The sequence below is a fragment of the Sander lucioperca genome, chromosome 4, assembly GCF_008315115.2.
Source record: "Sander lucioperca isolate FBNREF2018 chromosome 4, SLUC_FBN_1.2, whole genome shotgun sequence".
Lineage (NCBI taxonomy): Eukaryota > Metazoa > Chordata > Actinopteri > Perciformes > Percidae > Sander > Sander lucioperca.
The window spans coordinates 14,387,846-14,404,462 of NC_050176.1; the positions used below are offsets into that span (position 1 = coordinate 14,387,846).

Here is a 16,617-nt window from a genome sequence, read left to right on the forward strand (position 1 = left end):
CTAATGCATACATCGCCTCATATATAAACACACTGAGATTAACAGATATCACCTGTTTCTGAAATTGCAAATCACAGCATGAGGAGTGAATCACAGAGAACCTATTAATGAAGAGGAAGAGAGGTGAAGTAGAGGCAAGAGCAATGTGAGAGCTGCTGAGCTGGACAGAGAGAACAGAAGGGAAGAGACAGCAGAGAAGAGATGTATGGAGGTGAGAGGAGGGACAAGTTTGTTAGTGTTGCACAAGGGGGAGAAAGGAGTAGTAGTTTGTCCTCTCAGTGGGGGATGGAGTTGAGCAGGACAGTGTGAGTGATGTGTGACTGTATTGTAAGGGGGAGGACATTTAGTGCGACACCACTCTGTGACAGAAGGATGAGTGGGAGGGCAAATCTCTCTCTCTTGATCACAAAGACACACACACAGTCCTGCTGTGTCCTTGCTGGGTTACAAGGTGTGTGTGTGTGTGTGTGTGTGTGTGTGTGTGTGTGTGTGTGTGTGTGTGTGTGTGTGTTTATACAGAACAAAATAACTGTAGTGCACCGCTTTCTTTAGTGCACATGACTGCCTCATTTCTCCTTGGGTTCTCAACCCATAGGGGACTGGCACAGAAGGTGGACAGAGGAGAAACAGGACCACATAAGGTCCACAATATGATTTGCCACAAGGCAGTGAGGCATTTGTGTTCACATGACCTCTTGATGAATATATTACAGCCACAGGCTGCATCTCAATTCCATACTTTACACAAATTTTAATGAAGATTTGAGTATGTAGTTTGTTCATACACTAAAGTCACAAACATAAGTAGTCAAAAAGTCAGTATGCATATTGTTTTGAGTGTGCTGTTGGCGTACACTGTTGTTCCACAATGCAGTTGCAGTATGATGCCGTTGCCTCACGTATTGCATCACTACAAAATTGTGTCCTAAAGAGATTTTTGTATACTATCTGCAATAATAGTATACCATATTAATTGTACATACTGAATGGAACAAACAACATTTCACGTCGGCTCATAGAACATCTGGTGTGGTGTGCACATTTAAACACAGAAATCCAAAAGCCGTTCCAACTGTTTATTAGTGTGGCAATTTAATCAGGGATGGATGGATGATTATTTTCTTGTATACAAGAAGGAAATCATTAAGAAAATATCACACATTAGAACAGCAGCTGTAAACACAAGAGTAAATTAATAAAGCAAATAATATCATTATTTTCACTTACTTCAACTAATGCATTCATAATCTCTGCATTTAGTACATCTTCAGGGCCTACTAAACAAAGTCTATAATTGTCATACACAACTACCCATTAAACACCAAATCAATTAAGATCATAAGTGTGAAAAGTCCTTATTTAGACTTACATTGGTTGACTCTTTGTTCAGCATTTAGTCAATCTCCTCGGGGGTGTCTCAGCGCCTTAATGGAAAACTACCCAGAGCTCTTTGGTATGGTGAAAACTATGTTACAACTAGGCATAGAGGCATGTGATTTAACACTACACATTTTGTATGTAATGTAGTATAGAAATGGAAGCGATGAAAAGAGGGGGCATAGAGTCTCAACACATAGCAATCACCTGCAGTTGCTGCATTCTCTGCTCTGCAAGCTTTGAGCTCTGAAGGACTTTGTTGTCGTTATACTAAGAAGGTCCTATCTAACTGTCAAGCAGACTTAGTATTAGCATTGCTATTAGTGTGCCTTTTTCAAGCAAAAAAAGCTTGTATAAATACACATTTTTAATGCCTTAAAATATGATTTATACTGTACATGTTGTTTATTTTCAATGCAAAACGAAGATGGCCTTTCACTAGCATGACACAGTCACTTCGGAGATGCAGCCTTATGTATCTGATAGCAGCGACGTCCTAATGATATTCAGTACACAACACAATGCTGTGCCCTAACCCAATTGGCAGGAGGATTTGTTATCTAGCCGTTATCCAATAATCTTCCACACACTGCGTTCACATTAATATACAATCAGACTATCTGATGAGATTATCACCCGCACAACTAGATTAGGCCCCTCTGAGCAGATTACCATCCTGACAGTGTTACTATGTGAACCACATCCGCACACTTGTGTGTTTGTGTGAGTTTGTGGATGTGTGTATTTGGTGTACAATACAATTTTCATAACAAGAGCCTTTGTGAGTGGCCAGTGGCCTGTGGAAAGCTTGGTCGGGGATCAGTGGTTTGAGTGTATGTGTGTATGTGGAAGGGTGTTATTACATGGCCTACTGCGCATGAGACAGAGAAACAGACACAAGCTGTGTACACTGTGGGTCACAGCCAAGGGGACAGATGAGATGTATGTTTTTATGTGTGTGTGTGTGTGTGTGTGTGTGTGTGTGTGTGTGTGTGTGTGTGTGTGTGTGTGTGTGTGTGTGTGTATGTGTGTGTGTGTGTGTGTGTGTGTGTGTGTGTGTGTGTGTAGGGGAAGGTCAGTGTGTGAGCTGTGACAAGTGTGTGTGTGTGTGTGTGTGTGTGTGTGTGTGTGTGTGTGCGTGCGCGCACTGACTTTCAAAGACAGATTTATGACTTTCTGTGTGTTTTTAATACAAAAATTGTGTTTGCTTTTATTTGTTTTTGTGGAAATTGGGCTGTGTGGTTCGTGGCATTGTGTGGTTACAGTATGTTTTCAGGCTTTTTTCCTATCTCACATTGTGCTGTCTTTGATTCCTGTGGGCTCTGTGATGTAAAGTAGGCCACAAAAACACACACACAGAAACACATTCCCACACAAGACTTCCATACAGATTTCAACTGTCTTCCTCCTCTGTCTGTCTTTTCATTGTTCCTTCAATAGGCTACCAGATCTCCTACCGCTTGGACAGCAGGGACCCTCAGCGATGGACCACAGTGGAGGTGGGCTCCAACGCTCGACAGTTCACCGTCACAGGACTTTCCCCTGAGCATGCGTACGTGTTCCGACTCACTGCTCGCACCGCCGTGGGCTGGGGTGAAGAACAGGAAGCCTTGGTTGTTACCACTGAACGCAGAGGTAAAAGACACACACTTAAGCTTTACATAGAGTGAGAGTAACAGCATGGGTGGAAGCCCGATCCAAATTTCCTACAATGTGGAACGATAAAGTGAATCTTAAATATTGGATACAGGTCCCCACCCTCAATCAAATCACCTGTATCAAACACTGCTTTCAGACATTTAGTTCATTACATTTAAAGGCCTTGACTATTTTAGACCTATCAGCTTACTATGAGGGATGTAGTTCTTCATGAACACACAATTTTGATTATTTCACATGACAGATTTCGTAAATGTGCTCTTCTTACTGTTTCAAAGTCGGTGGGGCTCAGTTGGAAAATGGTGATGTCACATCCTTCCATGCATCAGTCACAATGTAGCAACAGTTGAATCAAAATCTGATGACAGTGTGGGGTTGTTTGCCAACACTGTCAATCAAATTGGATCAAACCACATCCACACAGTCCTAAAGAAGATGATTAAGATTGTGTTTTTGAGAGTTTATCTCTTAATAAATAATACCTGGGGATGTTTTCTTAACTTAAACTTTTATCGTTGCTTATTAAGTCATGAATGTTTAATTTAGTAGATGTAACACCTGTCCCATGTAGCTATATAGTCTCTAGTGTAGTAATACTATGGGAAGGCACCTTGGTTCTTTGTTTTTTACTTTAGATGGCGCTATTACCGGTACTGACCAATGCTTGTTAGCGATCTATGTTTCTCCATATTATTAAAGTAACTGGCGGTGCCTCCAATATGAATTAGGTAAGTTTTGTGTTAACCTTGATTACTCTTTTAAATTGTAACTCAGAATGAAACCTCGTGTACAAAATCTAAGACCCAACAAGTATACTTTAAATACAATAAACCCAGATAAGGGAATTTATTTAGTTAAAGTACAAAAATAATATGAAAACATATTTATGGTGTATTCGAAAAATAAACATAAGTGAGGCCAGTATAACTAACGCCCTCTTTTTTTATGACACACAAAATAATATGTTGCCTCAATATAGCTTTCAGAGTATACTATAAATTGCTACCTCTGCTTAGGTTTCAATAAAATAAATGCATAAAACCTTTTGACATGTAAACCTCAACAATTATCTGTGGGCCCACACTCACACATTCATACTCAGCAATCAAAATACAAACAAAAACAAAACCCTGTTGCAGGCCTGAGTAGAAGCTTGGGAGCATGGAGGCCTAAAACGGTGACGGCCGCTTCACTTGTTTACACAAGCAATAAAATAAAATGCACATGCAATATACTCAGTACTCACGAAAAAGAATGTCACAGTTAGTAACACAATAGGTGATTTCATACTACAACACTTAGTTACAGCATATAAAATCACACACACATATGTATATTTACCTCTTGTATATTACAATACTCTAAAACACAGCATAACTGGTCGTCAGCCTCAGTAATGGACAACACTGACCTTCTACAACCTACTGAACCTCACGAAGTTCAGTTCGCTTAGCGTTTCTCTCTCTCTCTCCGACTGTAACTCACAAAATGGGAATCTCTGCATGTTACAACTAAGCCCCACCCCTCTACATGGGATTGTAATTACATTGGCTGATAGGTCATGACCCTCCAACGAAAGTAAAGAAAGACGAGGATTGACATATTAGGCTGCTATCAAGTTAAGCTGTGTGGCTGATTACACGTGCTGAATCATGTACACATCACTCAAACTACAGTCAATTGCATGAACTTCAAACTTTGACCTTTTAAAAACTGTATTTTAAACGTTTTATTCATGTTATTTTTATATATATATATATATATATATATATATATATATATGGGCTACATACTTAAAAGCTAAAATACCTTTAATAGGCCAACAACACTTTTACATGCTGCATCCGGTATAAATGACTAAAGGTCTAAATGGAACGGAGTCATCATTAATATTATTTTTCCTGCTATGCTGATTTAAAATGTCAGCTGTGAAAAAGGCCTACATGGATAAACAGTATGTGGTTGATGGGTCACTAATGGGATAGTTTGGGTACAATGAAAAAACTTGACAGAACGCTGCCATCTGAAGTATGTGTACGCACTGAAACACAGAAGATAAAAAAAAAAAAAAATATATATATATATATATATATATATTTTTTTTTTTTTTTTTTTTATAAATATCAGTGTCTCACTGTTCTCTGTTTATACTGAAAGAGGTAGAAACGGTAACAGTATGACCAATTCTAAAATAATTCAACAAGAATAATGGGTCGTAAGCTTGGAAGCTTTGACTAATGACTAGTAAATCTGCCTTTTTCATGCACCCCCACTTTATATAAATATCATGTATCTCGTGTGGCATTTGCACCAAAGCAATGTAATAAAAAGTAATGAAATTCACTTTCCATTAGAATGATGCATAAGGAAATAAAATGTGTTAAATAAACCAGATTAGTCTTGAAATTCTGTAAATGAGCCCATTCAAAGCGAGAGAGACTTGATTAATGGTATTAATTTGACCTGTGCTTTTCAAAATGTTTGCCATTAGGAAGATCTATTGCAGGAAAAAACTACAATTATTTTGTGGTTATTTTGTCGTCTCTTTTCACATTAACTTCCAAATGTTCAAAGATGATATTTTGTCATTTCCCACAGTAATGTCAGTGCAGGAAAAGTCTGGAAAGGTTAGCTGAAGTTTTAGCATTTTAAAATTTTATGATCTCTGCAGCCCTACTTGATGGCGAGTGTAATGAGTTGTAGTCGATGTGAAGGCCCCACAGAGATAAAATTAGAGGAAAAAAGGCATCAGGCGTGGAGCTTGAACAGATTATCAGTGCTTCAACAACAAGTAGTTTGTGGTTGGAGATGCAGAATCCCTCGTTACTAAACACTTACTGTTAGCAGAAGATTAAAAAATGTATGACCTTTTCTGTACATGGGACATTTTACATACAGAACAAGAAGAAATGACATTTAGAAACTCTAGTGGAGTAAGAGCTGCTTGGCAGTAAATGTAGATATTGAAATCACCTTAATGAGAGTCAAGAGTTCCAAACTGCCTTAGGCTCTGTACTACAGTAGTCAATTAAAAAAGGAGGGGCCGCCTAGCCAAGTTTGATAAATTATCATGAGAAGTCGTAGATTATTAGACCAAAGGAAATTGTGGCTTTCACTCTGTTGATACTTGTTAAGTAAAACCACAAGGATTAAAGCCTTTCACACATAACTGTCTTGCACTGGCTGCGTTCTTATAGCACCATGCTCTGTTGTGGGTGGGTGAAAAATGTTCAGTTAGTAGGTGAGAAAGAGAATGAGACTGACATTGTGTTAAAATGGCAGTAGTTGGTGCTTTGGTAGTTTACTAAAGGAGAGAGCACTGGCCAGAAAACAAGATCTGAGAGCCATAAATCTTAGATTCTACACTAAAGTAATTACTATTGATCAATAGTTCCCTCTGCACTTTAATCTATTTAATTTTGTCTTTTTGTCTTTTAGGGCAGCAAAAATTTTGCTAATTTCTCTTTAACATTTCATCTAAATTGAAGCAGTCGCTGGCCTCATCGTAGGTTATAAACTGAAAATAGCAGGAATTTTAACACAGAAACACACTCTGAGTATGACACCCCATGCCTATGGCAAGATGTAGGAGGCTAAGCAGAGACAGTAACTCTCCTAAGACAGTTTAGTCTCCAAAAACCTGTAACAAAAGAAAAATATCCTCCAACAGTCAGTCAGTGACTAGAAAGGAAGAACAGATGACTTGACTTTTAAATAGGTAAAGTTGTGTGCAGTTCTTTTTTTCTTCAATTTTAGAAACAAATAAAGATTCAGAGGTTGTCACGCTTTTATCTCATCTTGTCTAGACTCTGTTTCATCCTGCTTCAATCAACTGCTTTCATGTCTCCATCTCCATCTCTCCAATGGTTACACTGTACACAAATATTAGAAAGGAGGATTTAACTGGTCATAATAATAATCAAAATCTGACTAGTATTTCAGAGGCTAATCTGCCATACATTAAGGCTACTGGTGTGTGTTTACATATGGACTAGGTATGCATGCAGTATTACAGTGCATTCTGTGAGCAGGGTAATATAACCAGTATTCCACCAAAATTAAATGTCACTTTAAAAATGAAGTTACAGTGGCTTTGTTGTCTTAGTAGGCTAACGCATGAGTAACTTTGGTCTCAGCCTTTGATATATGTCATCCCTGATCTCTCTCTCCAATTTTCTCTGTCAGCCGGTACCGTGTATGTCTAGTAAAGCATTACAATGCTACAAAAGTCCCCATATTAACGTGTGACAGTGGAGTGAATTTTTATGAAAACCTGGAATCCTGATGTCAGATATTCTATTCAGAGCTATCAGCTTGTGTAGTGCATTTTAATTGGATCAGACATCATAACATCTGCAGCATCATTATCAGGGTTTCTTTAGAATAGAATTCAGTGGTTCCCTTTTCCACTTCAGTAGCATAATGGCTCATTCTCACTGTGAGAAAGACAGAATAGCCTAATAGAGATTTCTTTCTAATGATGCAGAAGAGACCAACTGAATCTCCAGAAAAAGAAAATTGGCTTTTTGAGTGTGTGTGTGTGTGTGTGTGTGTGTGTGTGTGTGTGTGTGTGTGTGTGTGTGTGTGTGTGTGTGTGTGTGTGTGTGTGTGTGTGTGTGCGTGCGTGCGTGCGTGCGTGCGTGCGTGTGAGGCTGTGTGCACGTGGATGAATGAAAATAACGAGAGATTTATCTTTGCTGATGTCTGTTTCCAAGAGGGTGATAACTGATAAGGTAAGGGACAACATACTGTACAATAGCATATTTAGCAGAATGTATCCCCCTACAACCATATCTTTTTTTCTCCTCTAGTACCAACCCCATCTCTTCTTTCTTCTCCACTTCTCTAAATTCTCTTCTACCACACTCCTCTCACTTGCATAGCAGTAAACAGTCATGTAAGTGCTGTAAGGGCAGCACTTGTTCTGACAGTTATGAGTTTATTATCAGAACATGATCTTAACTCTGGAATGGAACAAGAGAACAGACAGGGAGACACAGATGGTATCAGGGAAACAAAACAGGGAGAGAATAGTCAAGTCTTGAAGGGAATGAAGAATAGGGCGCGAGGGAAGAAGGGAGTCAAACAGATTTTCTTAAATTACTTGTGATAAGGGTGAATGAAGGAAGGCGAGCCTGTGTGTGTGTGTGTGTGTGTGTGTGTGTGTGTGTGTGTGTGCGTGCGTGCGTGCGTGCGTGCGTGCGTGCGTGCGTGCGTGCGTGCGTGTGCGACTGTGCTTATGCATATGTTTGAGAACACAAGTGCAGATTAATTAAACTTCAGAGAGAATCGATAATGCTTTAATTTTCAGACTTAATCGATAATCTGATGCCCCTGAAATTAAACAGTTATGCCCCCCAACTGTGTGTTTTTGTTTGTGTGTGTGTGTGTGTGTGTGTGTGTGTGTGTGTGTGTGTGTGTGTGTGTGTGTGTGTGTGCGCGCGCGCATGTGTGTACACACATCGACTAATCACACAGCTTTTGTACAAAGATACCGAATCCCAGAGTCATCTTTTATCTTCTAATTGAATAGCGAGGACACAGACAAATACGAACACACACACCGGCAATCTGTTGAGAAATTGTTTCTTTGATGCTGCAGTGCTTAGATGTCTTGTTTCATTTAAACATATGTATGCATTGCAACAGTCACACTAATGCACATGTGATGTAACTGTAGGCTGCCCTTGTCCTGTGTTACAAGGTATTTGCAGCATATGGTCCATGATAGTCTCAATTTGTCCAGGTGTCAATTTCAACATGTATAGCTACAGATAGCAGGCAAAGGGAAGGAAAATTAATGAGTGGAGAAACATATTGAATGCAGATGTTTCTATACAGGGCACTCAGCGCATTTACATGCATTTAAGTAACTGGGTTACAGCTGATTTCTTGCCATGTATATGAGATTTCCCCAGCTAGATTTTTACTTTAGAGAACTAATTTAGTGGCCATGTATATGAGTAGCGATGTCTGTAATGGGCTTTTTACATGTAGGCATATGAATGTGTATGACCTACACTTTAGACAGAGAAAGTATCACCGTATAACTGTGAAAGCAGAGCAGACAAAAGGACAGATTATCACAGGTAGCAGTGTATCCTGTATTCAATATAATTGTATTAAAAGTCTGACTAAAATTTGTAAACTAACTTACAGTACTGTCTAGAACTTGTCCTCTCACTGCAGTGTCGGTCCCCAAACACACACACACACACACACACACACACACACGTATGATATCGCTGAGCATTGAAGCTGATCTGGAGGCTTGTAACACATCTGCGATGGAGATAAGTGTGTGGTAGATATTTTGGCCTTTTTTTCATAGATTTTTTGCATCCAGCACCTTCTTGCTTTATGGTAATGTGCAGTGCTGCTGTCCTTTAATTTGAGACCCTACTGTATATCTAAAACACTTTACGGAGACTATGTCCATGATGAACAGAAATACACAAAAGAAAAACACATCGATGTATGTAGTGGTATGTGGTAACACAGTCACACAATGTTAAACTACTGAATGACATGATGTATGTATGAATAAATGTCTGGAATGTATCAACCAGAGTGTTTTTTTTTTTTTTACCAAATTGCTCTAGACAGTTTCATTTGTTGCTCTCTCCTGCTTCCACTTTAATTCCAGTTTCTATCCTTTTTCCACCTTCACTCTTTCTTCCCCTATCATCTCTCCTCTGCCTAATTCCCCATCTTCACCACATCCACAGAGCGTCCCCAGCCACCCAGGAAGTTGGCTGTTCCTCAGGACGGGGTTGAATCTCGCCATCTCCGCCTCCACTGGGTGACGGGTGGCACAGGGTCCTCCCCACTGAGGTACTTCACTCTGCAGGTCAAAGAGCTGCCCAGTGGGGACTGGAACACACACACCGCTGACATCCCGCACAACGTGACCACCTGGACCATTGACAGGTACACATGTGGACATATGTACAGTCACATACACACACATATCTGCTTGTGGGTCGACAGTGTAGCAGCAATGGTCTAATCATAGCTTAGTTAGCAGTACTGGCTAACTAGCTTACTAACCCATGAAGCCTTTCATACGTTGGGTTACAGGTTACATTATAAAAAGCTCTGTTCACAACAGCACATCCTCTGTGTAGCATTTCCCCTGATGTTAAATGGACTGCATTTATATTGCACTTACTGACCCCTGAAAGCGCACTAATCTGTCCATTAAATCAACTAATTGATTAGTCAACAAAATCATATGAGTGTTAGTCGACTAACAATTTCTTTAGTCGAGGACAGCCCTAAAGTTTATAACCCATGCAGCAACTCTAGCGAGGTTACCTGAGATATTTGCTGCATTCTTGTGGTGTTGGAATGATCGGAAAAATGAGTTCCCTGAAAATTCATGTGAATGCCGCCTCAAGTCAGAACAAAAAGGATCGGAAAAAACATATTTCAACTCAAGCGATTTAACCAACTGATGGAGCAAATATTAGCATCATTGGCTATCTAGCCACAGCTCATTAAATCTGCAGCGACACTTGAATTTTCAGCCGACAAAATCGATGGTCGTCAGTTGTCCACCGCTGTCTGAAATCAAGGATTCATTGTTTTAAAAAATTACAAAGAATTTGAAGAAAAGCTGCCACCGTGTAAACTGCATATGTGCCATGCATGAACGGAAAGCTTGACAGGCATAGCAACAGTATCTAAGGAGGTGCAGGGGTTACCTAATAGGCCTAAGTAGGCCATCTTAAGCATCCTTGAAAAAAACAGTAATGAGAACTGGTTTTTTTGCTTTCTTACAGAGCCCTAGCATGGGAATTTTATTTAGCATGACATGCTAGTCATTAAAAATCTTGTAATGTTTATGCATCCTTGGGGAGAAGAAGAGTGGACATAGAAAAGGGGGATGCTGTAAATTCTCAAAGCAAACAACAGAGAATAAGAACACAGAAGGGAAGGTTTTATTTATTTAGCACATGAAGTACCAAAAAGAGGGGAAAAAATTAATACCAGGGAGAGCAGAGTAATCATAATCCCAGCAGAAACTAAAGGATCTCAGTCACCTAATAACAGCAGGAAGTTCTCTTTGTCTTTGTCTGCCTTCGTGCTTTCAGATTTGTGTGTGCCGTTTGTTCATAGTTTCTCTCTACAACCGTTTTTTTTCTTCTATTTCTGTCATCCCTCTTGTTGTCACCACCTCTTTCCCTCCCTTCCTCCCTGAATCCATCCATCAACAGCTAATGCTTTCAAAAACCATAAAGCATGTATTTTTTCCTTCATTCACATGCACTCATCAGTGTCTTTCTTTTCCATCCCTCTTTCTTTATCCCTCCATCCTCTTCTCCCCGTTGAGATTGTCATTATGGCAGCAGGTAATGGTGGTCAGACTCGAAAGCCTGAGTGGCAGAACCATGATGAGGCTTTACTTGTGTATTCTTTGTGTTCCCCGCATGTGTCTTTCACTTCGTGACCGTTTGTGGGTGCTTTTTGCGAGCTATCACAGAGCTATTTGAGATGCTCAAGAGTGTTCTCTCAGTGTGTCTGCATCAGCCTGTTTCAACCTGCCGCAGGGAGAGTCTGTCTGACACGATGGTGGTGCTGCTGTTGTTGTTTTGATGCCATTTTCGAGCTCATTCTATCACTGAATGCTCTCAATACAGCGCCAGATGGAGGAATTAGCTTACATCTCCAAACACTCACACTCATACTTGTTATCCACCCTTAATTGTTGTTTTCCACCGAGACATCTTTGGAACCAGAACATCAGAAGTCCCCAGGCTGATGCAAACACAGACACACACGTACAGTATACACACACTTTCAAACACTGTCCTTAACATCGTCCCAGTGCTGTCGATTCCTCACCCTCTTTTAACTTGGTGTTGTTGATGTCCTTTTCCTACGATACCCACCATCCCAAAGAGCCTTTTCTTGTCCCTATTGGGCCCAGCTCATTATTATACATGAGGACCCTTGATCAGTTCTCAAGAGGGGGTACTTCTTGTTACAAATTATTACATTGCTCCTGTTAGCTCTTGTTAATAATAAGGTTAGACCAATATACGTAAATTGGGAAAAATGACTGTTTTGCCACCGACTGTCCTTTTTAAATTTCCCATGGTGTGCAGGAGAGGGTACATTAAACTATTAGCATGCTATAACACACTATGGACTTGTCCCTTACAATGGGTGCCTGTTCATTCAAGCAGATTGTAAGTGGCTCTAGAGTAAAGTGTGTTTTCAAAATGACTGATGTAAATTGTTATTCTGTGCTTATTAATGCATTCACCTTGCACAGAGGAGAAATGCAGATAAGATGTTGTGGTAATATGGCAGTAAAAATACTTTGGCAGGGGAGACAATTAGGAAAGGTGTAAGATGATTATTATTCAAGACCATGTCTCCTCTTCAAAGGCCACTGAAAGATCAAAAATATGTCTGTGAGAGGGGGGTTGGTGGAGATGATGGTTTTGTAGGAAGCTATTCCCTGAGTTTTAAAGATACCCACTGGAGTGTTTGACCACTTGTGGTGCAATAGAGCAATGTTTTGATGTACGGGGGATTGTATTGTTTGCATCTTGCATTTATGCTCCTGCAGTTTTGCGGTAAGAGTAGAAAAAAACCACAAGCTGATGTAAACAATGAAATTGAATACTTTTTTGAATGTGTTTTAAAGTTTTACAGATGCATTTACACAATGCTCCTTAGTGAGAAACCATAAGTGGAATCAAACATCAGTGTTTTCAATTAAACTTTCACCAAGTACTTCAAAGCCTTGGCATTTTCTGTGATTAGTCGACTATTCGACAATTTGATCTTAGGAGCCGGATTCAACCTCCAAACTCACACTTGCTATTGGCAGGAAAATGTAGTTATGAAACAAAGGATCATTCCTATATATGAGGGTGCTGAATGTCTGATTTTACATAGAATTGCTTAGTTTCTCCCAATAAATTATGATATATACCATGTAGCACTAGCAGAATGCTGAATTTTTTTTATTTATTTATGAATGATTCTCAGAAATCAGCAGGAGGGAGCTTAAAAACAGCTGTTTGTGGCTTGCAGCTCCCTCACTTGACTGTCCCTTCACTTCCCTGTCATTTCCCTTCTGTCTGTGGATTGCTACTGTACAATGGGGGAAATGGAATTAGGGATGAAAGTTTTATTTACAACCACGAAAAGCAAGCAGGCTAAGAAACCAAACTTATTGACGTGTTCTGTCTGTCAGTCAGTCCACTCCGTTTCAGTATGGACAGCGCCCCACCAACACACGCACCTCCGTCCATTGTTCTAAAACAAAAGCTAAGCAATAGTTGCATCATTTTGGCCAATAATTGTGTTTTTTTGCTATATATATATATATATATATATATATATATATATATATATATATATATATATATATATATATATTATTATTATTATTATTATTATTTTTTTTTTTTATTTTTTTTTTTTATAGATACGTTACACCGAGGGGGGGCACCTCACGGCGCCCAGCCTGTTTCAGCTCTTTTGTCTGTGTGGAAAAAATGGAAGCCAATGTTGCAAGATCAATGAGCAAAAAATAGGAAAGATTTGACCAATCAGATTCGATTATGTAAATTCTTAGTCGGGGACACCCCTATTGTAATTACATTCTTATAAATTACCTGCTGTATGAACTAACTATGACCTTCCCTGTTTTCCTCAGTATACAGACATCTCACCTTAACTACGTTACTAATCAAATGAAACTTTATTTGTCTAGCACCTCTCATAGTTTAGTGCAATTCAAAGCTCATTACAGGTAACTGATGAGCTAATAAGACAGTCCATGTATAAACTGTGAAATAATAAAGTATGGGCGCGCCTTGAGGTGCAATGGCAGATCTTTCAAGTAAAAAGAAAAATACGACAATTGACAATTGGTGCATCCACTGCACTGTTTGATAATTCATTGTGAGTATTGAGAAAAGATTTTACTGACTGTGATGAGCTGAGAAGCTTTCACACCAAGACATGTTGCCTTCAGCTCTTAAATTGGCGACTCCAGTGATGCCATGTCCTAAAGTTATGCACGAAGACTTTTGTAGTGGTATTTAAAAAGTTTTTGTAACTGTAATGCTGTGGTTTTATTGGCTGAATTACAAATGCAATACATGCATCGATTGGTTTAGTAAATCAAATCAGATTGAAAACCGTATTGCGAGTCTTACATGAGGATCATGGAGCAGGATGCACAGCAGCCTTTCAATTTAAATGAACCAATTCATCAATATAGGCCTGAATTCTGTCCAAAACTATATCTGAAAAAAAATATATATCATTTTTAAATTTAATGAATCTTTCCTGAGGCGACAGGAAGACAAAAATAGATATCTATAGGAAAGCAAGAGTTGAGGCTGAAATCAATAGCTTGCGAATTAATGCAATATTTAGTAGCTTTTTTGCATCAATCTGTACTTGTGTATCTTTGTGTGTTTTTTGTCTATAGGCTGAAGCCCTTTACGTCATACAAATTTCGGATGCTGGCCACCAACGATGTAGGGGACAGTGTCCTTAGCAAAGAGACAGAGGCGGTTACAACTCTGCAGGATGGTGAGAGACTGGGAACACTGGGGAGGAAAGACAAGGAAATATGTGGATTTGAAAACATAACAGAGATGGACATAAGCCATCTGTCTGCCTGTATGTGTTTTTCTTCCTCATTCTCTTTCTCTGTTTTCTTTCCAGTGCCTAATGAGCCTCCAGTGATCCTCGCAGTGAAACCAACAACCACTACCTCAGTCCTGGTGCAGTGGAAGGTATTTGCAGACTCTCTAATACAACAGTGATCCCTGAGATTCACATACAGTATATACACACAGGCCTACACAACAAAACTTTGAGTGCAGGTTAATCAGCTATTTGTAGAATGAGACTCCTGCAGACTAATTGTATGCAGTATTTGTGCTGCATGTGTGTGTGGATGCAATTATCATTATTTATTCAACCAGGAAAGGTCAGAGGGCAGCACAGACAGATTGGTGGGATGTCAAGAGGGAGAGACGGACAGACGGAGGTACAGACTTTCCTGGCCTGAGGAGAGAAATGTTCAAACTCTTACCAGCAGGAGAGATGTTAGAGGGCGAGAGAAGCAAACATTAGCAATGTCCAACAACAGAGGAAAAAAGAAGGATGGTTTTAGAGCAACCGTGACATGTGAAAAGACAGTAAATACAGCCTGGCTACTTCACTGCATGTCACTCTTCCTCTTTGGAAGTGTCTTCTCTCACTACTTCTAGCCTGATGTCAAAGCTGAAGGAAGCAATGAAAAACAAAGTCACCAGCAATTTCCTCATCCTTTACAAGAGTGCCAAACCCACTGAAGCATCACTTTGTCTGTGCGGGTTACAGCCAGACCAATCCACCAGCCCTTTAAAGTGGACTCTGCTGATAAAATACTGCTCTGCCAGCCTGCCAGTTTCCTGTCAGTCACCTCACTACACCAAGAAAATGAAAATGAACACAGTGCAGAATTCTTTCGTTTTTAGAAGTAATACTTCTCTATATGTGCCTGTGTGCGCTTGTTTGCAGCGTCCCGATGACAACAGTATCAACGGGGTGTTGACCGGATATCGGCTGTATTATAGAGAGCTCCCAGCAAACACCTCCACTTTCGCTAAAGCAGAAGTCCAGGCAACCAAAAACAACACCACAAGTGCCCTCATTACAAGTGAGTAGCACTGATAATATGATGTTAACTGTTCACTAAGCCCCACTCCCACTGAGTAACTGTTGCTATGCCTGTCAGACGTTTTGGTCCTTGTGCAGCACATATCCAGTATCAGTGATAAAAGTGTTATTTTTATCACTTGCTACGTAGTAGTTTTTGAATCTATTGGTTCTTGATTGCAGAAAGGGGCAGGGAGACAAATGCAGGGCTCTCATTTCGAAATGGAGATTCTATCGGCTGTAGCTAGCTAGCTAAATAAGCTAACGTTAGCTCCATGAGTTGGTTAAAACATATTCTCCTGATGACTCATTTTATAACGAGAACACTGTAAATAAGCGTAGGACATGGAAATGAAAAAAACAGCACTGTTCTTGTATTTCTTTTCCTCTTAAACACAGTCATTTTATTTAATGGCATTAAAATTGCACAATTTATTGTTGAACTTGAAACATTTGTTGACGTCTGCCTCTGTCTTTCTCTCACTCTTCACAAAGCCAAGAGCACCTTCAAGACAGTCAGCAGTGCCTCGCTAACAGAGTTTGAGTTGACACGTAAGTAGTTTAAGATTGACTTGGGAAGTAAAGCTCCCGGGATCTTTATGTTTAAAGCTTTAGTGCGTTTTGATATTATTGAACATCCGTTACATTCAAGCCTTTGCCAAATGAGTTGCTACAAAGCTAATTAAGACTATCAGCTCCACACAACTCTCTCTGTATTTCTCAGTATGGCTATGTTCAGAAGATTGTGTCATCCAGTGACTTTCCCGCGCAGAAGCTCGAGTGAAGATAATTACCTTTTCTGAAGAGTCCATCATGTTTTTTTAATCCTCTGTGTCGTCTTTGACTACTAGCAACTGCGTGGAGGAGGGGTGGGGGCGCGTGCACGGAAGGCTGCATCAT

The 16,617-nt window shown here is 39.8% G+C and overlaps 1 protein-coding gene across 2 annotated transcripts in view; it reads left to right on the plus strand.

Annotated features, from left to right (window-relative positions):
* Nucleotides 1–16,617, plus strand: part of sdk1a (sidekick cell adhesion molecule 1a) — a 261,546-nt gene that overhangs the window by 229,943 nt on the left and 14,986 nt on the right. For both annotated transcript variants that reach the window (XM_031289561.2, XM_031289562.2), the window contains 6 exons: nucleotides 2,818–3,012; nucleotides 9,765–9,966; nucleotides 14,498–14,601; nucleotides 14,737–14,807; nucleotides 15,580–15,718; nucleotides 16,213–16,269. In XM_031289561.2, coding sequence (XP_031145421.1) covers nucleotides 2,818–3,012; nucleotides 9,765–9,966; nucleotides 14,498–14,601; nucleotides 14,737–14,807; nucleotides 15,580–15,718; nucleotides 16,213–16,269 — 768 coding nt within the window. The remainder of the gene's footprint in view (nucleotides 1–2,817; nucleotides 3,013–9,764; nucleotides 9,967–14,497; nucleotides 14,602–14,736; nucleotides 14,808–15,579; nucleotides 15,719–16,212; nucleotides 16,270–16,617) is intronic.